This window comes from Conger conger, chromosome 10 (genome assembly GCF_963514075.1).
Source record: "Conger conger chromosome 10, fConCon1.1, whole genome shotgun sequence".
Taxonomy (NCBI): Eukaryota; Metazoa; Chordata; class Actinopteri; order Anguilliformes; family Congridae; genus Conger; species Conger conger.
In genome coordinates this window covers 1,493,711-1,517,238 of record NC_083769.1, presented here as the reverse complement: position 1 = coordinate 1,517,238, position 23,528 = coordinate 1,493,711, and the positions used below count along the sequence as shown (strand labels likewise).

The window sequence follows — 23,528 nt, the reverse complement described above, 5'->3', positions numbered from 1 at the left end:
GGCCGGGGCCTCTCTGTGCGGAGTTTGCATGTTCTCCCCGTGTCTGCGTGGGTTTCCTCTGGGTACTCCGGTTTCCTCCCACAGTCCAAAGACATGCACGTTAGGCTGATTGGAGAGTCTAAATTGCCCGTAGGTATGAGTGTGTGAGTGAATGGTGTGTGTGCCCTGCGATAGACTGGCGACCTGTCCAGGGTGTATTCCTGCCTCTCGCCCAATGTATGCTGGGATAGGCTCCAGCCCCCCAGCCCCCTGCGACCCTGATCAGGATAAGCGGGTTCAAATAATGGATGGATGGATGGATTTAGATTTTTGAAAGCATTCTTACTTTACAGCATTTTTTCACACCTGCCTAAAACCTTTGCACAGTACTGTATATTAAAAAATATTTAAATTATAAAATTGTGGATGTATTTAAGCACTTAATGAGCGCAGGATCTCTCCATGCAAGAGATGTACTGATGCATTCTTACCTCCTGTTCTCCCTGTCCTGGTAAGAGTGGAAGCCCTGGCTCTGCTTCCTCCAGTAAGTCTGAAAAAGACACAGGTTTCCCATTAACTTCACGCTGCTCCAGGGGTCATCTAATTTGGACCTAAAAATAAAAAAAAATAAAAAATCTGGACCTCCGATCCAAATTCATCCTTTACATGGGCCCTGGTTTTCTTTTCTCCCTTGTAATTAATGGAACAATTATAATGTAATTAGTGATTACTGATTGGCCAGACTATCTTCACCCCTGACTCGCATGTAAAGGAAGGATGGAGAGGCGGCAGTTCTGGGCTCTGGAGGACCATGATTTGATGACCCCTGCTATACACACATCAGTGTGTAAAGGGGTGCTTTAGTGTTAGACCTTTCTCCAGCGCTAAGGGCCGAGGGAATATCTGGGAGGGCCCATCTTTATACAAATACTCTAAAATAGTAATCCTTAAAGACAAAGCATGCAAATTACATTAATGGCATTTGGCAGACGCTCTTATCCAGAGCGATGTACAGTTGATTAGACTAAGCAGGAGACAATCGCCCCCTGGAGCAATGCAGGGTTTAGGGCAGGGCTGCCCAATCCAGTTCCTCGAGGTCTACCATCCTCTATGTTTTCACTACAACCGTAATGTGACACACCTGATTCTACTAATTAGGAGCTCAACAAGCTGGTGAATATGATGTGCTTTATTAGGGTTGGAATGGGAATGGGGTTCGGCAGCCCTGCTGTAAACAATAAGACCCGCTGTCCAACCTTTTACGGGAATTTCCTTACCCAGTAAATATTCAGCAGTCATAATATTCAAATATTCATTATCATTATTATTATTCTTGTCATAATCCTAATCCTCATTGTTATAATTATCTGTGTGAATTGTCCAAACATTAGGATTAAAATGTCCAATCACAGTCCCTGCTAAAATATAAATATGAATCAGTAATCGTAATCTTACTTATTTTGACAGTCAATCATTTATATCAGGGCTGCCCAACCCCATTTCTGGAGATCTACCGTCCTGTAGGTTTTCATATGGGAAGGCATTTGTAGACAGAGTTGATTATGCTCGACAAGTGAACTTGAAGTGAATATTCCAACAGAACAGACACACCCTGTTTGAACTCAGGCTAGAACATTAGAATGGACATCATTTACACCAGTGGTTCTCAAACTTGGTCCTGGTCCTGGTTGTTCCAACCACAGTTGCAATCCCAGGATTTGAACAAGCTGTGAATTTTCCTTAATTGGATGCTATTCATGCCTCAAGGGATTATTTACCCTCTTTTGCCACATTAAAAAAAAACTACCCATGTTCACATTGCCCTTATTGTGTTATTTTGCAAACACTGCATAAAAAACTGGTATAAAATGTGTGGACACTTGGCCATGAAAACTAACAATTTGGTGGATAACAAAGAACTCAAAAATAAATCCAATGATAACGAGTCAAACCTGCATTGTGTTAGTAAGTTGAAAGAAAAAAATACTAAAGAACCTAAACAGCCATAAATGAGCAAGAAATTGGCTGTAACAAAAGTCAGCATACACAGGGCTCCCCCAGGATCCAGTTTGAGAACCACTTTACACAATGTACTTTTCTGAATATATATTTTGGAGAAGCTCAGAAAATATATTTGTTTCGCCTTAATAAATACCTGAAATGCATACAATAATAAGTGTTAAAAAAGGGGGCACCGTAAGTTCCTTCTCCATCTCCTTCAGGCTCGAGTTGTCCTGCTCCAAGCTGTGAATCTCTTCTCGCAGCACACCTCTGATCTTCTCCAGCGTCTGAGATCTGTACAGACAGGAACTCACTAAATACTGCCGAGATCCGCACACACTCACGTTTCAGGTCTGACTTGCCTTGTTTTATGTTCTATCATTTGTCTTAGTCACGTATTGTCTTATCATGTATTATGTTAGTCTAGGTTCGTCATGTTGTTTAGTTTGTTTCTTGCTACGATTTATTTTCTTGTCATGTCTAGTTATGTTTCGTTACGATTATTTTACCTTGTTATGTTGAATGGTTATCGTCTTAGTTCGTTTAGTGTTATGTTTTGATTTATTTTTATTGTTACGCAGACTGGTCGTTGTTTAAACATACACTTTTACATGTCTTTCCGCAAAACTTGCGTTCCGGCTTTCTCTCTCTCTTTCTGTCACTCACACCCTAATTGTTTCTATTTGTCTATTTACTAAAACTACTAACGCTAGATCAGGATTGGGGAGAACTAACAGACTAATCATGTGTTCATGTTACCTTACGTTTCTCGTGCATGTCATTTACTAATTGACTAAGTAAGGGCAGGATAGGTTTATTACTAACGATTACTAATTACCTTGTTAAACTTGTCATCCATCGCACCTGTTTTCCATTCCCTTGCTGCTCTCTAACTAATTGTCTACACCTGTCTACACCTGCATTTATAGCCCAGTCGCACTTCTGTTCTTTGCGAAATTGTCTGCCTCTTGTCCGTCAAAGCAACGCTTGAGCATTATTATCATTGATTCCACGTTAAGATCCAAGCCTGTTTACCGACCATTGTTTATTGATTTCCGTTTCGTTGACCTTCGCTTGTTTTTGACCACATCCTTGCCTACTCTTTTTGTACCTTTGCCTCGCTGTTTGTTTTATGGTTTCGACTTCCGCATCGCCCTCGACTACGACCCTGCCTGCCGTCCGCCTGTACTTCTGCCCCGCTGACAGCTCTCCTGCTACCAGACCTCCCTGCACGTCTACCGACTACGAGTTTGCCTCTTCCCTCGGCACCATGCTTTTTGATTGTTTATTGTTTGTTTGGCTGGATCTACGTGTATGGACTTTGCTTGTTTTGACTACGCTCCTGGGATTCGTCCCGAATAAAGCCCTGACGGGACATTATCCAACTATTGTTTCTGAGTCGTGCATTTTGGGTCCAACCCCCACGCACCCGTCTCACACACAGGAACTCACTAAATACTGCCGAGATCTGCACAGACAGGAACTCACTAAATTCAGCTGAGATCTGCACAGAGATGGATTTTATAAATACTGCTGAGATCTGAACAGACAGGAACTCACTAAATACTGCTGAGATCTGCACAGACAGCAACTCACTAAATACTGCTGAGATCTGCACAGACAGGAACTCACTAAATACAGATCATAGAGTGTATAAGAACTGGAGAGGCGGGCGGAGCCAGAAGTTGCAGAAATCAATTTGGCGTCCAGTCCACCGTAACTCTCAATTTTCCATAGGTGATAATGCAAAAATCATGCATTTTTCTACCAAACTAAGGGGGCGAGAGTCACAGTTTTAACCCAGTTACACTCAATAAGGTATACGAATAACAATGAAGATGTGATTTTACTTGACATGATTCGAGAACTAATTTATAAGGCCGCTGTTGTATTCGTCGCGAGTCAACACTAGACTCTCGTAACATTGATGAAGAGCCTACAAAGTGAATGACCGTAAAGTAGTTTGAACTCCCATGGTTATTGAACTAGCGTTTGTCAGTCAGTGCGGCAGAACTATGCTTAACCAAGGTACTATGCTTTTATCCCTCAGCGAAGACTGGAATTCAGCGGCTTTTTGGAATAGACAGATTAGCAAACTAGCTATCTTATTAATGTAGGCACAGATTTGATAAAAACAAAATAGCTAGCAAACATTAACTGTTAGCTAATTAGATCATTATATAGTTTGAATGGTATCAACTCCAAGGAATCGCCACCTTAACGTGGTGGAGGGATTTGTGTGTCCCGGTGATCCTGGGAGCTATGTTGTCATAGCATTAGCCCCCAGTAGGGTCTCCCAAGGCAAATTGGTCCCGGGGGAGGGGCCAGACTAAGAGCGATTCAAAGACTCCATGACATGGCCTCACAGATACCCAACTACCTCGCCCGGAAAAGGGAAACGTGGGGTCGCCACCCTGTGGGCTCACCACCTGCAGGGTGTCGGAGTCAGGTGCTTTGCCCAACGGGCAGTAGGCAAAGGCGGAGATCCGGGCATGCTGATCCTCGGCGTCACAGACTGGTTCTGGGGATGTGGAACGTCACCTCTCTGGTGGGGAAGGAACCGGAGCTAGTGCGGGAGGTGGAGCGGTACCAACTAGATATAGTTGGGCTCACCTCCACGCACAGCACTGGTTCCGGAACCAAACTCCTGGAGAGGGGCTGGACTCTGTTCTTTTCTGGAGTTGCTCAGGGTGAGAGGCGCTGGGCGGGTGTGGGGATACTCACAAGTCACCGGCTGAGTGCCACTGTGTTGGAGTTTCACCCAGGGTCGCCTCTCTGCGACTACGTGTCGCTGGGGGGAAAGCTCTGACCCCTTATGCACCAAACGGCAGTTCAGAGTATCCAGCCTTCTTGGAGTCACTGGGCAGCATCCTGTTTTCAGCAGGGGAGGAGAACTGCTGACCCGGACTGGGGATGTTGTTGGGTGGTGGAAAGAGCACTTTGAGGAGCTCCTGAACCTGAACAACACGTCAACAAAATCTGCACCTACATCCCTGGCGGAAGTTGCTGAGGTAGTCAAAAAGCTCCTCAGTGGCAAGTCGCTGGGTGTGGATGAGATTCGCCCTGAGATGCTGAAGGCTCTGGACATTGTTGGGCTGTCTTGGCTGACACGCCTCTTCAGTGTCGCGTGGAGGTCAAGGACAAGACCCGCAGAGTGGCAGACCGGGGTGGTGGTCCCCATTTTCAAGAAGGGGGACCGGAGGGTGTGCTCCAATTATCGGGGTAGCACACTCCTCAGCCTCCCCGGGAAAGTTTACTCGAGGGTGCTGGAAAGGAGGCTCCGACCGACGGTCGAACCTTGGATTCAGGAGGAGCAATGTGGCTTCCGTCCTGGTCGTGGAACAGTGGACCAGCTCTTTACCTTGGCGGGGTTGCTGGCGGGGTCATGGGAGTTTGCCCATTCAGTCCACATGTGCTTTGTGGACTTGGAGAAGGCTTTTGACCGTGTCCCCCGGGGAACCCTGTGGGGGGTACTACGGGAGTATAGAGTACCGGGGCCGTTGTTATAAGCCATCCGGTCCCTGTATAACCAAAGTGACAGCTGTGTCTGCATCCTCGGCACAAAGTCAAGCACGTTTCCAGTGGGTGGGGGACTCCGCCAAGGTTGCCCCTTGTCACCGGTCCTGTTTGTGATATTCATGGACAGGATCTCAAGGCGAGGTGAAGAGAGTGTCCGGTTTGGTGACCTCAGAATCGCGTCTCTGCTTTTTGCGGACAACCTAGTTCTGCTGGCTTCATTGGACCATGACCTACAGCACACACTGGAGCGGTATGCAGCCGAGTGTGAAGCAGCCGGGATGAGAGTCAGCACCTCCAAGTCCGAGGCCATGGTTCTCTGCTGGAAAACGGTGGATTGCTCCCTCCGGGTTGGGAATGAGTTATGGCCCCAAGTGAAGGAGTCTGAGTATCTCGGGGTCTTGTTCACGAGTGAGGGTAGAAGGGAGCGTGAGATCGACAGGCGGATCGGTGCAGCGTCAGCAGTAATGCGGGCGTTGCACCGGACTGTCATGGTGAAGATTTACCGGTCGATCTACGTCCCAACCCTCACCTATGGTCACAAGCTTTGGGTAGTGACCGAAAGAACGAGATCGTATACAAGCGGCCGAAATTAGCTTTCTCCGTAGGGTGGCTGGGCTCAGCCTTAGAGATAGGGTGAGGAGCTCAGACATCCGGAGGGAGCTCGGAGTAAAGCCACTGCTCCTTCGCGTCAAAAGGAGCCAATTGAGGTGGTTCGGGCATCTGATCAGGATGCCTCCTGGGCTCCTCCCTTTGGAGGTGTTCCGGACTCGTCCAACTGGGCGGAGACCCCGAGGTAGACGCCTCGGGATCCCCCAGGAGGAGCTGGAATGTGTTGCTGGGGAGAGGGACGCCTGGAATACCCAGCCTACTGCCACCACGACCCGACTCCGGATAAGCAGATGAAGATGGATGGATGGATGGTATCAAGCTACTTTTTTTGCAAAACTATATAGCGAACCCAATTGCAGAATAGCTAGCTAGATTTTGCTGACTTTGGTTTTGCTTGCTAGCTAGCTGGCCAGTTTACCACTGTCTGATGGCATTAGCTACTTAATCGAATGTTAAATTGTATGTTAAATATTGGACAATGTCGATATATGCAGTTACACCATGTCATTTCTGAGTTGAATTTTCATATTCTTGCAGCTAAGTTAGCTACCCTGTCATGCGAATTCGGGACTTGACTTGAGTAAAACTGAAATAAATCGTGTTTTCGCGAATAACTGGTAATTTATTCATCTTCGAGTTTCCATCAGAAAGTAATTAGCCCAGACTAGGCTAAGATACCAGCTAGTTATTGTGTGTTCACGATGGTACTGTATTCAGTTCAAGTCAGCTAGTCGGCATCGTATAACATCCACAGTTGTAAATTGCTTATTGTCAGATATATCAGGAGTTAAGTCCTCTATTGGCATTGTGTTGGCAATATTCCTGAAGTCATGTACTCTAATTGAGAGATGCTCTCACCTTTTAATTTGTGGTTCCTGAGAAATAAATTACCTGTGTGACTACACTGTGGAAAATTGTATAATCTGATATAATTTTATTATTATTATTGTTAACCTTTATTTAAAATGGGGAACAATCCCAATTGGATTCATAATCTCTCTGGAGTTCTGGCCAAACATGCTAAATATTACTGCTAATAGGCTGAGAATATAATGTATGTTACCCTCAGACAATCTAAACTACAATCCCTTACAGACTCTGATGTTTCTCAACTCCTGCTCTCCCACTGCCTTACAACCTGTGCCCTTGACCCTATCCCCTCTTCTCTCCTCCAGACTACCACACCTGCCATTCGCCCATTTGTCACCTCCCTTGTCAACTCCTCCCTGCCGTCTGGCTGTTTTCCATCATCCTCCAAGAGGGCTCACATCACCACGCTGCTAAAAAAGCCTACCCTGAATCCCTCCATCATCCAGAACTACCGCCCGGTATCTCTTCTTCCTTTTCTATCTAAAACAATAGAAAGAGCTGCTTCTAGTCAACTTCTTCCTTTTTCAAGAACAACCTGCTAGACCCCCATCAGTCTATCTTCAGACCTGGCCACTCAATGGAGACCGCACTCCTCCCCGTCAGTGAATCACTCTATGTCGCACGAGCAGCCTCCCTCTCCTCTGTCCTCATTCTTCTAGATCTCTGTGCTGCCTTTGACACTGTGGATCACTCCATCCTCCTGTCCTCCCTGTCAGCAACAGGGATCTGTAGCACAGCCCTGAACTGGATTGAGTCCTACCTCTCTGGTCGCTCCTTCCAGGTTTCCTGGGCTGGTACGGTATTGAAACCTCGGGCCCTTGCCATATGAGTTCCCCAGGGTTCAGTCCTAGGGACGCTTCTTTTCTCTCTTTACACTTGTTCCCTTGGCCCTGTTATCACGGCTCTTGGTCTATCCTACCACTGCTACGCTGATGATACCCAACTCTTCATCTCATTCCCACCATTTGACGCACAGGTTTCAGCCCGTATCTCTGCTTGCCTGAGTGACATCCAGAGCTGGATGGATAACCACCATCTAAAGCTCAACCCAGGCAAGACTGAAATGATCTTCCTTCCTGCTCTTACCACTCCCCATCTGGATCTCTCCATTTCCCTAGGGGATACCTCACTGACACCATCATCCAGTGCAAGGAACCTCGGCGTGGTAATGGACAGCAGTTTACAGCAATTTACTCTTCGAGAACATTGCGGTGGTGACCCGGTCATGCAGGTTCTTCCTATACAACATCCACAGAATCCGCCCTTTTCTCACCCCCTTCTCGACCCAGCTCCTGGTCCAAGCAATGGTTTTGTCCCGCCTGGACTACTGCAATTCCCTCTTGGCTGGCCTCCCAGCATCCGCCATCAGACCAATATGATTAAACCTACTATAACTTTAACTTGAAATATAATTATTAAAATATTTCAAGAATCTTGTTAATTTTGTATTATTGTGTGAGTATTTAATATATCATGCTTGAAACATCTTTTCATTGGATTGAGTTCTGGGGACAATTGGTGAACCTAATAAAGTGGCCGGTGTGTAAGTAGCTCTATTTAAGTTACTTCTGTGTCTCTATTTCAGCACTCTGCCGCTAATAATGAGTTTGTCGAACTGTCAGATGCGATTTCATTACAAATGAATGGTAATTTTCTTAAATCAATTAATTTACTCAGACCAGGCATCATAGCTAGCTATGCTGTTGTACTATCGGGACCACAAAACTGTACAAATACATTGAGATGTATCATCAAGACTATCATCAAGACAAGACTAACATTAGACTATATCAAGCCATGTAAGGTCGATTTTTTTACCGAACAAAAACTAGCTAGCCACATATTACTGGTGGTAAACTAGCTAAGTTAAGCCTGCTGTGCATCAAATCGTTAAATTACAGACTGATAATAACATCATTGAAAAAAACGTTACCTGTGAAAGGACAAGCCTTGTAGATTAAAACTTTTATGATGGCGTCTATTTTCTAAACTAAATTTATGGGGGAAGGGCATTATCTTTCCACCAGTATTTATTAATCAAGCTAATGTTAGCTAACTAGCAGAAGGAGTTGGATCGATTGTTGAAAACCCATAGACAAGTATAGGAAATCCATACATCCATCCATCCATCATCACCCGCTTATCCGGAGTCGGGTCGCGGGGGCAGTAGGCAAAGCCGGGTATTCCAGGCGTCCCTCTCCCCAGCAACGCATTCTAGCTCCTCCTGGGGGATCCCGAGGCGTTCCCTGGCCAGGAGAGATATATAATCTCTCCAGCGGGCTCTGGGTCTCCCTCGGGGTCTCCGCCCAGTTGGACGAGCCCGGAAAACCTCCAAAGGGAGGCGCCCGGGAGGCATCCTGATCAGATGCCCGAACCACCTCAATTGGCTCCTTTCGACGCGAAGGAGCAGCGGCTCTACTCCGAGCTCCCTCCGGATGTCCGAGCTCCTCACCCTATCTCTAAGGCTGAGCCCGGCCACCCTACGGAGGAAGCTAATTTCGGCCGCTTGTATACGCGATCTCGTTCTTTCGGTCACTACCCAAAGCTCGTGACCATAGGTGAGGGTTGGGACGTAAATCGACCAGTAAATCGAGAGCTTCGCCTTCCGGCTCAGCTCCTTCTTCACCACAACGGTCCGGTGCAACGCCCGCATTACTGCTGACGCTGCACCGATCCGCCTGTCGATCTCACGCTCCCTTCTACCCTCACTCGTGAACAAGACCCCGAGATACTTGAACTCCTTCACTTGGGGCAAAGACTCGTTCCCAACCCGGAGGGAGCAATCCACCGTTTTCCGGCAGAGAACCATGGCCTCGGACTTGGAGGTGCTGACTCTCATCCCGGCCGCTTCACACTCGGCTGCAAACCGCTCCAGTGCGTGCTGAAGGTCACGGTCCGATGAAGCCAGCAGAACCACATCATCCGCAAAAAGCAGAGATGCGATTCTGAGGTCACCAAACCGGACACTCTCCTCACCTCGGCTGCGCCTTGAGATCCTGTCCATGAATACCACAAACAGGACCGGTGACAAGGGGCAACCTTGGCGGAGTCCAACACCCACCGGAAACGTGCTTGACTTTGTGCCGAGAATGCGGACACAGCTCTCACTTTGGTTATACAGAGACCTGATGGCTCGTAACAACGGCCCCGGTACCCCATACTCCCGCAGTACACCCCACAGGGTTCCCCGGGGGACACGGTCGAAAGCCTTCTCCAAGTCCACAAAGCACATGTGGACTGGATGGGCAAACTCCCATGACCCCGCCAGCAACCCCGCCAAGGTAAAGAGCTGGTCCACTGTTCCACGGCCAGGACGGAAGCCACATTGCTCCTCCTGAATCCGAGGTTCGACCGTCGGTCGGAGCCTCCTTTCCAGTACCCTAGAGTAAGCTTTCCCAGGGAGGCTGAGGAGTGTGATACCCCGGTAATTGGAGCACACCCTCCGGTCCCCCTTCTTGAAAATGGGGACCACCACCCCGGTCTGCCACTCTACAGGCACTGTCCCCGATCTCCACGCGACACTGAAGAGGCGTGTCAGCCAAGACAGCCCAGGGCGAATCTCATCTACACCCAGCGACTTGCCACTGAGGAGCTTTTTGACTACCTCAGCAACTTCCACCAGGGATATAGGTGCAGATTCCCCCGAGTCTTCAGGCTCTGCCTCTTCCACAGAGGACGTGTTGTTCGGGTTCAGGAGCTCCTCGTATAGGAAATCCACATTGTAAATTATATTTCAAATGATACAATGCATCGAAATTGATATTTAGAACCTTTATTTCAGCAGCCTCAAAAAATCTGAAAGGATTAGATCTTCAGACACAATCAAGGATTTCACCAACTACTTTACGTAGTGTCGCAGTTACATTCAGTTCAACCCACAGAACCGTTTCATGATGGTCTTTGTAGGCCATCATTCATCAGCGAATGAATAGTCGCATGTTAAATTCGACCAACTGAAGAGTCAAGTGTTAAGTCGCGACAAATAAAACAACGGCCTTGTAAATTAGTTCTCAAGTCGTGTCAAGTAATATCACATCTTGATTGTTATTCGGTATACCTTATTGAGTATAACTGGGTTAAAAATGTGACTGTAGCCCCCTTAGTTTGGTCGAAAAAGGATTTTTCACTCAACACTGCTGGGATCTGCACAGAGAGGGAATTTCTAAACACTGCTGTGATCTGCACAGACAGGAACTCACTAAATATAGCTGAGATCTGCACAGACAGGAACTCACTAAACACTGCTGAGATCTGCACAGACAGGAACTTACTAAATACTGCTGAGATCTGCACAGACAGGAACTCACTAAATACAGCTGAGATCAGCACAGAGAGGAACTCTCTACTGAAGGAAACACTTTAGTTGCCCTTCTTTAAACAGAGCTTCTCTATTTCATTGTACATGGTAAATGGCAAATGGTTGGCATTTATATAGCGCCTTTATCCAAAGCGCTGTACAATTGATGCTACTCACCCATTCATACACACACTCACACACCGAAGGCGATTGGCTGCCATGCAAGGCGCCGACCAGCACGTCAGGAGCATTTGGGGGTTAGGTGTCTTGCTCAGGGACACTTCGACACAGCCCGGGCGGGGGATCGAACCGGCAACCCTCCGACTGCCAGACGACTGCCATGTCGCCCCATGTCCAGACACATCTGCACACACGAACACTCACATGGGCACACGCACACACACACACACATGCAAACAGAAGCTCACCTGTACTGATGAATTTGCATGCTAACAGAAGACACATGCTGCTGAACAGTGTTCAGAGACTGCTTGGCAAAGTAATCCATCCTTCTGGAACGATTCTGGAGAGATACACAAACAAGTACAAAGCATGCCACAACCATCAGGAAATTCACTCATTAAATACAGTCACACCAATGCTGTCACTCAACCACTTCATCAAATGAATCATGCCTGCTACTGTTTCACAAGAAGAGCAAATGTGAAAAGTAGGTTTGAAGTAGCTGTTGAAGGAGAAAACAGAAGAAGTGAAAAGGTAACAAAATAAGAGGTGGAACGGGGAGGAGAAATGGAGCTGCTCTCTTTGGGAAGGGAGATGAAAATGCATCAAGAGGTAACAGTGCTGAAGCACAGTGATTATCAGGTGTGTGGACTGCTGAAGCAGTGTATAGCAGGTGTGTACAGTGCTGAAGCACAGTGTATAGCAGGTGTGTATAGTGCTGAAGCACAGTGAATAGCAGGTGTGTATAGCACTGAAGCACAGTGTATAGCAGGTGTGTATAGTGCTGAAGCATAGTGTATAGCAGGTGTGTATAGTGCTGAAACACAGTGGATTGCAGGTGTGTATAGTGCTGAAGCACAGTGTATAGCAGGTGTGTGTAGTGCTGAAGCACAGTTTATAGCAGGTGTGTACAGTGCTGAAGCACAGTGTATAGCAGGTGTGTATAGTGCTGAAGCACAGATTATAGCAGGTGTGTACAGTGCTGAAGCACAGTGTATAGCAGGTGTGTATAGTGCTGAAGCACAGTGTAGAGCAGGTGTGTATAGTGCTGAAGCACAGTGTATAGCAGGCGTGTGCTAAAGCACAGTGAATATCAGGTGTGTATAGTGCTGAAGCACAGTTTATAGCAGGTGTGTACAGTGCTGAAGCACAGTGTATAGCAGGCGTGTATAGTGCTGAAGCACAGTTTATAGCAGATGTGTACAGTGCTGAAGCACAGTGAATAGCAGGTGTGTACAGTGCTGAAGCACAGTGTATAGCAGGTGTGTACAGTGCTGAAGCACAGTGTATAGCAGGTGTGTACAGTGCTGAAGCATAGTGTATAGCAGGTGTGTACAGTGCTGAAGCATAGTGTATAGCAGGTGTGTACAGTGCTGAAGCACAGTGTATAGCAGGTGTGTACAGTGCTGAAGCACAGTGTATAGCAGGTGTGTACAGTGCTGAAGCACAGTGTATAGCAGGTGTGTACAGTGCTGAAGCACAGTGTATAGCAGGTATATATAGTGCTGAAGCACAGTGTATCGCAGGTGTATACAGTGCTGAAGCACAGTGTATAGCAGGTGTATACAGTGCTGAAGCACAGTGAATATAGGTGGGGGTGACAAGCCCAGCACAGGTGTCCTGTACCTGTATTTTCCTCTGGAGTTCATTGTTGAACTGATGGCACACAGAGCTCATGTACTGTGAGGCACTGAAGTCTGGAGCTTCGCCATCCCCATCACCCTCCATGGCCTCCCAGACACTCGACATCACACGGGATGACATTACTGAGCACACCTCCACATCTCTCACTGAAAAAGAAAAAAAGAAATATCCCTTACTATCATACACAAAACAATTCCTGGTTAGACCCAGACTTGGGTCAAATATGTAAATGTTTTGGATTACTTTTCTACGCTTTATAGAGAATATCTGGTGTACTGGAACCTATGAAAAACTCAGAAGGTACAATCTGAGTGTGCAGCCTGCATCAGCAGCCCTTTCTGCCACAGGGGCAGCCCCTCTCTCCTGCCTGACTTTATCATCAAACACACCCCACCCTGAAACACACCCCACCCTGAAACACACCCCACCCTGAAACACACCCCACCCGAATACACCCCACCCTGAAACACACCCCACCCTGAAACACACCCCACCCGAATACATCCCACCCGAATACACCCCACCCTGAAACACACCCCACCCGAATACATCCCACCCTGAAACACACCCCACCCTGAAACAGACCCCACCCGAATACATCCCACCCTGAAACACACCCCACCCGAATACATCCCACCCTGAAACACACCCCACCCGAATACATCCCACCCTGAAACACACCCCACCTGAATACATCCCACCCTGAAACACACCCCACCCGAATACATCCCTTGCACATCTCAACCCGACACTCACCTTCCACCTCCTCCTCCTCTTCCCTGGCCTTGAACAGCTTCCTGGGTCGCATGCAGATCCTCAGCTCTGTCCCCGTGCCTGTTCCCTCCTCTTCGTCCTCCTCATCTTCAGAGCTGTGGTGGGAGGGCCGTCGTTTCAGGCCCAAGCCAGGGCCTGAGGGCCAAAAAAACAGCAAACAGCTAGCTCACTCTCTAAGGCAGCTCACAAACAGCTAGCTCACTCTCTAAGGCAGCTCACAAACAGCTAGCTCGGGCTCTCAAGTCAGCTCCTAAACAGCTGGCTCAGTCTCTGAAATCAGCTAACACAGCTTATTCACTCTTTGAAATCAGCTAACAAACAGCTAGCTCACCCTCTGGAATCAGCCAAAAAACAGCTAAATCACTTCCTCAAATCAGCTACAAAAGCTAGCTCACTCTCTCAAATCAGCTAACACATAGCTAGCTTACTTTCTCAAATCAGCTAACACAAAGCTAGCTCGCTCTCAAATCAGCTAACACATAGCTAGCTTACTTTCTAAAATCAGCTAACACAAAGTTAGCTCGCTCTCAAATCAGCTAACAAACAGCTCGATCACTCTCTCAAATTAGGTAACAAACAGCCAATTTGCTCTCTCAAAACAGCTAACACATAGCTAGCTCACTCCCTCAATTAGCTAGCAGTGAATTCATTCTCAGCTAACACATAGCTAGCTCATTCTGAAATCAGCAAACACATAGCTAGCTCACTCGCTAGAATCAGCTAACAAACAGCAAATTCACTCTCAAATCAGACAATAAACAGCTAGCTCACCGTCTCAAAATCAGCTAACAAATCATCTAACTCTCACTCTGTAATCACCTAATGGATAACTCACTCAGAAATCTGTCATTAAACAGACAGTTACTTCTATCAGTTACAGACAGACTTCAAAATTAGCTGACATACTGCTAACTGGCTCCCTCAAATCAGCTAAGCAAGAGGTAATTCCATCTCAAATCAGCTGGCACATAGCTAACTCTGTGAAATCAGGTGGGAAATGGCGAACTCCAAATAAACCGATAAGAAGGGCGGCCTGTAGCGTAGTGGTTAAGGTAAATGACTGGGACAAGGTTGGTGGTTCTAATCCCGGTGTAGCCACAAGATCCGCACAGCCGTTGGGCCCTTGAGCAAGGCCCTTAACCCTGCATTGCTCCAGGGGAGGATTGTCTCCTGCTTTGTCTAGAATTAACTGTAAGTCGCTCTGGATAAGAGCGTCTGCCAAATGCCAATAATGTAATGTAAAAAGAAAGGATAAGCCAAACTGTGATTTACCTGAAATAAGGTCCTTAGGCTGTGCAACCTCTCTCTGCTCCTGGGAAGATGAACCACATTAAAACCACTTAAGCACTTTAAAACATATATTCAACTCCAGAATTATTGGTACCCTTCATAAATATGCACAAAGAATACTGCAAATAGTTTTGTTATTTGCAATCGAGGAACCCCGCTCTTAACACCAGTGTTCGGAGTTACTGGGGCATGACACTAAGCTTCGTACTGGCAGTGTGATGGATCTCGGGGAGGAACTGCTGTTGAAGGACTCCAGACAGGCTGGCAGGCCCAGGCTCTCTGCGAGCAGGCCCAGCGAGTCCTCCAGGAGGGGCGAGTTTGGGACAGAGGGCTCCAGGGCCGTGGAGGTCAGGAGAGGAGGTGAGACGTTCTGTTGGTGCTGACTCAGGATGGGCTGAGGCGTAAAAGAGACACAGGCATCAGTTATGGAGCTGCCGGGCAGCATTCCTCCAGCGTTTCACAGAAATGTAGTCCACTAGCAGCAGAAACTGAATGTTCAACCTTCTCATTTTGGCTACCTTCCTCCACTGGGTACTTGCGAGCCGCTGTAGGGTGAGGTAGAGGTGATGGGAGGAATGCACAGTTCTGTGTGTAATGCAGTTACAGGTGTAATGCACAGTTCTGTGTGTAATGCAGTTACAGGTGTAATGCACAGCTCTGTGTGTAATGCAGTTACAGGTGTAATGCACAGTTCTGTGTGTAATGCAGTTACAGGTGTAATGCACACTTCTGTGTGTAATGCAGTTACAGGTGCAATGCACAGTTCTGGTTGTAATGGCACAGTTCTAGGTGTAATGAAAAGTTTTGGGTGTAATGGCAGAGTTCTGAATGTAATGCACAGTTCTGGGTATAATGGCATAGTTCTGGGTGTAATGCACAGTTCTGGGTCTGATGGTGTAATGGCATGGTCCTCCAACATTGGGGATGATAGCAGACATAAAGACACCCACTGTTGGGACAGCCTGGGCCCGGTGGGCCACAGAAGGGGCAGAGAGAGTCTTCCCCTTGCTGCTGCCTCTCTCTGATCTGTAGAAGGCAGAAGCCTGGATCCCTGTGAAGGGCGGGGCCACCTCCAGCGGGAGGGGTGGAGTATCAGGAGAGCAGAAACAGGAGATTGGTGATGCTGACAGGGCCTCAAATTCCCCTGCAGCTGCAGGACACACAACCATGACATCATGAAGACCACCTTACAAATCTCACAAAACATCCCCTACCCCGACTCCCACTGCTTTAACCTCATATTATAGACTCCCACTGCTCTTTAACCTCACATTATAGACTCCCACTGCTCTTTAGCCTCACATTATACACTCCCACTGATCTTTAGCCTCATATTATAGACTCCCACTGATCTTTAGCCTCATATTATAGACTCCCACTGATCTTTAGCCTCATATTATAGACTCCCACTGCTCTTTAACCTCACATTATAGACTCCCACTGCTCTTTAGCCTCACATTATACACTCCCACTGATCTTTAGCCTCATATTATAGACTCCCACTGATCTTTAGCCTCATATTATAGACTCCCACTGCTCTTTAACCTCATATTAGACTCCCACTGCTCTTTAACCTCATATTATAGACTCCCACTGATCTTTAGCCTCATATTATAGACTCCCACTGCTCTTTAGCCTCACATTATACACTCCCACTGATCTTTAGCCTCATATTATAGACTCCCACTGCTTTAAATATAAATATATCGATAAATAAGATCAGAAAAGGAAACAATATTACCTCGATAAGCACACAAGATCTCACGATATATACATTACAAATACACTCAAATAGACCCCAGGTTTTCAGACAGTTTCAAAACTTCCCCTCCACACACTGCAAGTCACTTAGATCACATTTCTTCCCCATTCTGATATTTGGTCTGAAAAATAAATGTGCATGCTTTTATGCATTGACTTGTTACCACATGACTGGCTGATTAAAAATTTGTATCAACAAGCTGATGTTCAGGTATAAGTAATAAAGTTGTCACTGAATGTATATGCATCTAAAAAGTAATTTTTTTCCGTAATTTAATTAAAAAAACAAAACCTTCATATATTCTAGATTCATTACACATAAAGTGAAATATTTCAAGTCTTTTTTTGTTTTAATCTTAATTATTACAGTTTACAGCTCATGAAAATCCAGTATCTTAAAATATTAGAATATTACATAAGACTGATCGAGAAAAGGATTTATAATACAGAAATGTCCTCTTTTCACATTAAAGTACATTTTGCATTTCATTTGGAAATCAAGGTCCCAGAGTCTGGAGGAAGAATGGAGAGGCACAAAATCCAAGTTGCTTCAAGTCCAGTGTGAAGTTTCCAGTCAGTGATGATTTGGGGTGCCATGTCATTTGTTGGTGTTGGTCCACTGTGTCCAGAGTCAACGCAGCCATCTACCAGGAGATTTTAGAGTACTTCATGCTTCTGTCTACTGACAAGCTTTATGGAGATGCTAATTTCCTTTTCCAGCAGGACTTGGCACCTGCCCACAGTGCCAAAACTACTAGTAAATGGTTTGCTGACCATGGTATTGATTGGCCAGCCAACTCGCCTGACCTGAACCCCACAGAATCTATGGGGTATTGTCAAGAGGAAGATGAGACACCAGACCCAGCATTACAGACGAGCTGAAGGCCGCAATCAAAGCAATCTGGTCTTCTATCACACCTCAGCAGTGCCACAGGCTGATTGCCTCCATGCCACGCTGCATTGATGCAGTAATTCATGCAAGCCCTGACCAAGTATTGAGTGTATAAATACTTTTCAGAAGGTTGACATTTCTGTATTATAAATCCTTTTTCTGATTGGTCTTATGTAATATTCTAATATTTTGAGAGACTGGATTTTAGATTTTCATGAGCTGTAAGCAGTAATCATCAAGATTAAAACTAAAAAAAGGCTTGAAATATTTCACTTTATGTCTAATAAATCTGGAATATATGTAAGTTTCTGAATTAAATAATGGACAATTTTTTTTACTTTTCCACGATATTCAAATTCTTTGAGATGCACCTGTACACACATATTACCAAATGTGGTGCCAGGATGGGATAGTAAGTTGCTGTCCACCAGGTGGCAGCACCGGCCCTACTGATGTTTTTTTAAGATGTTTTGCTTTGTTGGCTTTTCATAACTGTCTGTGTGAGGCCCCTCCCACTTTCACCAGCTCTACTCCCTGCCCCGTGAATCAGTGTGCTGTAACTACCTGCCCTGTGAATCAGTGTGCTGTAACTCCCTGCCCTGTGAATCAGTGTGCTGTAACTCCCTGCCCTGTGAATCAGTGTGCTGTAACTACCTGCCCTGTGAATCAGTGTGCTGTAACTCCCTGCCCTGTGAATCAGTGTGCTGTCACTACCTGCCCTGTGAATCAGTGTGCTGTAACTCCCTGCCCCGTGAATCAGTGTGCTGTAACTCCCTGCCCTGTGAATCAGTGTGCTGTAACTCCCTGCTCTGTGATTCAGTGTGCTGTAACTCCCTGCCCTGTGAATCAGTGTGCTGTAACTCCCTGCTCTGTGAATCAGTGTGCTGTAACTCCCTGCTCTGTGATTCAGTGTGCTGTAACTCCCTGCCCTGTGAATCAGTGTGCTGTCACTACCTGCCCTGTGAATCAGTGTGCTGTAACTCCCTGCCCCGTGAATCAGTGTGCTGTAACTCCCTGCCCTGTGAATCAGTGTGCTGTAACTCCCTGCCCTGTGAATCAGTGTGCTGTAACTCCCTGCCCTGTGAATTAGTGTGCTATAATTCCCTGCCGTGAATCAGTGTGCTGTAACTCCCTGCTCTATGAATCAGTGTGCTGTAACTCCCTGCCCTGTGAATCAGTGTGCTATAACTCCCTGCCCTGTGAATCAGTGTGCTGTAACTCCCTGCCCTGTGAATCAGTGTGCTGTAGGCCTTACATCTCATCCTCTCTATAGGTGGCGGAGACGGAGGGAAATCAGTCAATCTGGCAGACCACGACTCTTTCTGCCCTCCAGCCTGATCCTCTACAAGGACCAACTTTTTGTCCTGTTCATTGGCAGTGACTGGTTTTTTTCCCTGTTTGTTTGCAACAACAGGCTTTTCCATCTGTTTGTTAGCAGTCACAGGTTTTTTCCCCTGTTTGTTTGTGACGGCAGGCTTTTCCATCTGTCTGTTGGCAGTCACTGGCTTTTCTCCCTGTTGGTTTGTCTTGACTGGCTTTTCCACTTTTTCTTCTGCAAGGACTGGATTTATTCTTTTTGGATCCAACAGCTGATCCATCACACTCCATTTTGTGCTCCGGTTTGTTCGGTTTTGCTTGGGCTGAAATTAAAGAAAAAGGCTTAAAATGGCAGCTGTTTCTGCTATTCTGCTACAATAATGATTTTACTGTGAAAATACCATACGTTAGATTAGCCTTTAGAGATCTGCATTTTCTAAACACAGGTCATGTCTGATTTCACCTGGTAGTACCTGGCAAAAGGTACAGTAGCATTTCACCGGCTGTGTTATTAATGAATGACTGTAAAGGAGACCCCTGGCATGACTCACCTTCTGATGCGTTAGCTCCTCACAATCTGATTGGCTGCTGCTGCCAGAGTCCTCTCTGTAGTTCTTGGACACGGTGGTGGTCCTCTGGGGTCTCGCAGAAAGCTTGCCCACTGCAGAGGTGAGCTTTGCCCTCTCCTGTTCTGTGTTTTTCCCCTGTTTCTGATGCACATAATAAGGCACATGAAAGTGAGAAAGGACTAGTGGATGAGCTTCTGCAGGTGGGACACTGCTTTCATACATTTTAATGTACATTAATTATATCCAGGTAAAACCTGGGTAAGTGGCTGTGAACCAATACTAATACAAATTGTATAGTCAAGGAAGCAAAAGGAATGCTTTTAATCATACATTTTTAAATGAGTATTTCATAGGCTTTAAAACAAGCATTTCATGGGCTTTAAAATGACATTTTCACACACTTTCAGCACATCATACCCTTTAAATGTATCATGCCCCATACTCTACTCAAGCCATAGGCTTCCTCCTGAGTCATCATCACATCGCATCAGTCTCACCTTCGCCTGTTTTCCCAGGGGCTTGGATGAAGGAGTTGGTAAATCTGACTCATCTACAACAGATAATCAAACAAAAGAACACTGATGTGCAACCTATAGGTTAATCTTTGTGCATGTCAAACCATCCAAAACATGCAGGCATAGTACAGTAGAACCTCAGAGAACCGAACACGTAGGAAATGTAGGTCATTCAGAACACATTCTCATTTTCAGAACTGTGAAAGTGATGTTGAAATGCACTAATTTTATGAAATGAGATGTTTATTTCAGTTCCGTTTATTTTGAGTTATAAATAAACCGATAACCTCAATGGCATTCACCAAAACAATAACTGTCAACAGGTAAAACATGAAGGCTAATCTTGTAAAATTCACTAATCTGCAACAAATCTGTACAGTGACATTGGCAAAGCTTGCACTCTTGTGGCTGAAATAATGATAAGTGAAAGTCAATGGGATCTTAGTCCCTTATCTAATTTAATATATACAGTCCCCTCCAAAAGTATTGGAACAACAAGGCCAATTCCTTTGTTTTTGCAATACAGAATACATTTGGGGTTGAGATGAAAAGATAAACAAGAGACTAGAGTTCAGAATTTCTATCTACTTCCGATTCCATACCAGAATTTTTGTTTTTCTGTATCTGTACATTTTTTATAGTTTAGTGATATATTTGGGGCCCTTAACCCTGCATTGCACCAGGGGAGGATTGTCTCCTGATTAGTCAAATCAACTGTACATTGCTCTGGATAAGAGCGTCTGCCAAATGCCATTAATGTAATGTAATGTAAAATACTGTACAGGTGGGGTCAGTAGGTGGAGGTGGTTTAGTGAGTGAATATTGAACAGGTGGGGTCGGTAAGTGGAGGGGTTTAGTGAGAGTGAATATTGTACAGGTGGGGTTGGTAAGTGGAGGGGTTTAGTGAGAGTGAATATTGTACAGGTGGGGTTGGTAAGTGGAGGGGTTTAGTGAGAGTGAATATTGTACAGGTGGGGTTGGTAAGTGGAGGGGTTTAGTGAGAGTGAATATTGTACAGGTGGGGTTGGTAAGTGGAGGGGTTTAGTGAGAGTGAATATTGTACAGGTGGGGTCGGTAAGTGGAGGGGTTTAGTGAGAGTGAGTACTGTACAGGTGGGGTTGGTTAGTGGAGGGGTTTAGTGAGAGTGAATACTGTACAGGTGGGGTCGGTAAGTGGAGGGGTTTAGTGAAAGAGAATACTGTACAGGTGGGGTCGGTAAGAGGAGGGGTTTAGGGAGAGTGAATACTGTACAGGTGGGGTCGGTAAGAGGAGGGGTTTAGTGAGAGTGAATACTGTACAGGTGGGGTCGGTAAGAGGAGGCGTTTCGTGAGAGTGAATATTGTACAGGTGGGGTCGGTAAGAGGAGGGGTTTAGTGAGAGTGAGTACTGTACAGGTGGGGTCGGTAAGTAGAGGGGTTTAGTGAGAGTGAGTACTGTACAGGTGGGGTCGGTAAGTGGAGAGGTTTAGTGAGAGTGAATACTGTACAGGTGGGGTCGGTAAGTGGAGGGGTTTAGTGAGAGTGAATATTGTACAGGTGGGGTCGGTAAGTGGAGGGGTTTAGTGAGAGTGAGTACTGTACAGGTGGGGTCAGTAAGTGGAGGGGTTTAGTGAGAGTGAATACTGTACAGGTAGGGTCGGTAAGTGGAAGGGTTTCGTGAGAGTGAGTACTCTACAGGTGGGGTCGGTAAGTGGAGGGGTTTAGTGAGAGTGAGTACTGTACAGGTGGGGTCGGTAAGTGGAGGGGTTTAGTGAGAGTGAATACTGTACAGGTGGGGTCGGTAAGTGGAGGGGTTTAGTGAGAGTGAATACTGTACAGGTGGGGTCGGTAAGTGGAGGGGTTTAGTGAGAGTGAGTACTGTACAGGTGGGGTCGGTAAGTGGAGGGGTTTAGTGAGAGTGAATACTGTACAGGTAGGGTCGGTAAGTGGAGGGGTTTAGTGAGAGTGAGTACTGTACAGGTGGGTCGGTAAGTGGAGGGGTTTAGTGAGAGTGAGTACTGTACAGGTGGGGTCGGTAAGTGGAGGGGTTTAGTGAGAGTGAATACTGTACAGGTGGGGTCGGTAAGTGGAGGGGTTTAGTGAGAGTGAATACTGTACAGGTGGGGTCGGTAAGTGGAGGGGTTTAGTGAGAGTGAGTACTGTACAGGTGGGGTCGGTAAGTGGAGGGGTTTAGTGAGAGTGAGTACTGTACAGGTGGGGTTGGTAAGAGGAGGGGTTTAGTGAGAGTGAGTACTGTACAGGTGGGGGTGAGAGTGAGTACTGTACAGGTGGGGTCGGTAAGTGGAGGGGTTTAGTGAAAGAGAATACTGTACAGGTGGGGTCGGTAAGTGGAGGAGTTTAGTGAGAGTGAATACTGTACAGGTGGGGTCGGTAAGTGGAGGGGTTTAGTGAGAGTGAATACTGTACAGGTGGGGTTGGTAAGAGGAGGGGTTTAGTGAGAGTGAGTACTGTACAGGTGGGGGTGAGAGTGAGTACTGTACAGGTGGGGTCGGTAAGTGGAGGGGTTTAGTGAAAGAGAATACTGTACAGGTGGGGTCGGTAAGTGGAGGAGTTTAGTGAGAGTGAATACTGTACAGGTGGGGTCGGTAAGAGGAGGGGTTTAGTGAGAGTGAGTACTGTACAGGTGGGGTCGGTAAGTGGAGAGGTTTAGTGAGAGTGAATACTGTACAGGTGGGGTCGGTAAGAGGAGGTGGCTTTGTGGTGCGCTGCCTGCTGTAGTCCACCACTTTGGGCTTGGCTTTCCTGCCGGACTCCTTCAGCCAGCTTATTTCGGTCTTTTCTGTTTCCGTGTCGCTGAATAAGTGCTTCCTGGCACAGCTTCCACGGGGCTAGGGGCACATATAACAGAACACATTTCATGAAGTATAAAACACTCCCGAGAATTGCAGAGAAGTTCTTGCAGAGTTGATCACCGGATCAGAGGGTTTTTTGCATTCATTACTTTTTTCAGTGCCATTTTCAATCGCTATGGTAACAGGATATACCGTTTGAACAAGTTAAAACTCAAGGTTCAATTAGTATAACCTATTTTAAGATGCCATTGCATTAGCAACAACAGTTTCTTATTTTGTAACGTGGGTGGTAAAACAAGCTCTGCATTTTGGAAATCGACATACTACAAGAAATAAGGTAATGCCAAAGTCTGTTTCATGACAAGGGTCCAGCAAACCAAATGCATAATAGTTCCAGTAACCAGTATTGGTATTGCAGTATGCAACTACATGGGTAAAGAAATTCTGTATAACTTCAGCTCATCAAAGAACCGACTACGGGCACGTTATTGAAGTGACAACTAAAAAGCATTTTAGC

The 23,528-nt window shown here is 46.3% G+C and overlaps 1 protein-coding gene across 1 annotated transcript in view; it reads right to left on the bottom strand.

The window, feature by feature from the left end:
- Positions 1-23,528, bottom strand: part of sycp2 (synaptonemal complex protein 2) — a 43,419-nt gene that overhangs the window by 8,732 nt on the left and 11,159 nt on the right. The window contains exons 4-15 of the mRNA XM_061258059.1: positions 22,888-23,047; positions 20,203-20,255; positions 19,688-19,846; positions 19,075-19,459; positions 16,117-16,316; positions 15,375-15,560; positions 15,149-15,188; positions 13,859-14,011; positions 13,085-13,248; positions 11,704-11,798; positions 2,175-2,274; positions 471-529 (exon numbers count right to left, since the gene is read on the bottom strand). Coding sequence (XP_061114043.1) covers positions 471-529; positions 2,175-2,274; positions 11,704-11,798; positions 13,085-13,248; positions 13,859-14,011; positions 15,149-15,188; positions 15,375-15,560; positions 16,117-16,316; positions 19,075-19,417 — 1,340 coding nt within the window. The 5' untranslated portion in view covers positions 19,418-19,459; positions 19,688-19,846; positions 20,203-20,255; positions 22,888-23,047. The remainder of the gene's footprint in view (positions 1-470; positions 530-2,174; positions 2,275-11,703; positions 11,799-13,084; positions 13,249-13,858; positions 14,012-15,148; positions 15,189-15,374; positions 15,561-16,116; positions 16,317-19,074; positions 19,460-19,687; positions 19,847-20,202; positions 20,256-22,887; positions 23,048-23,528) is intronic.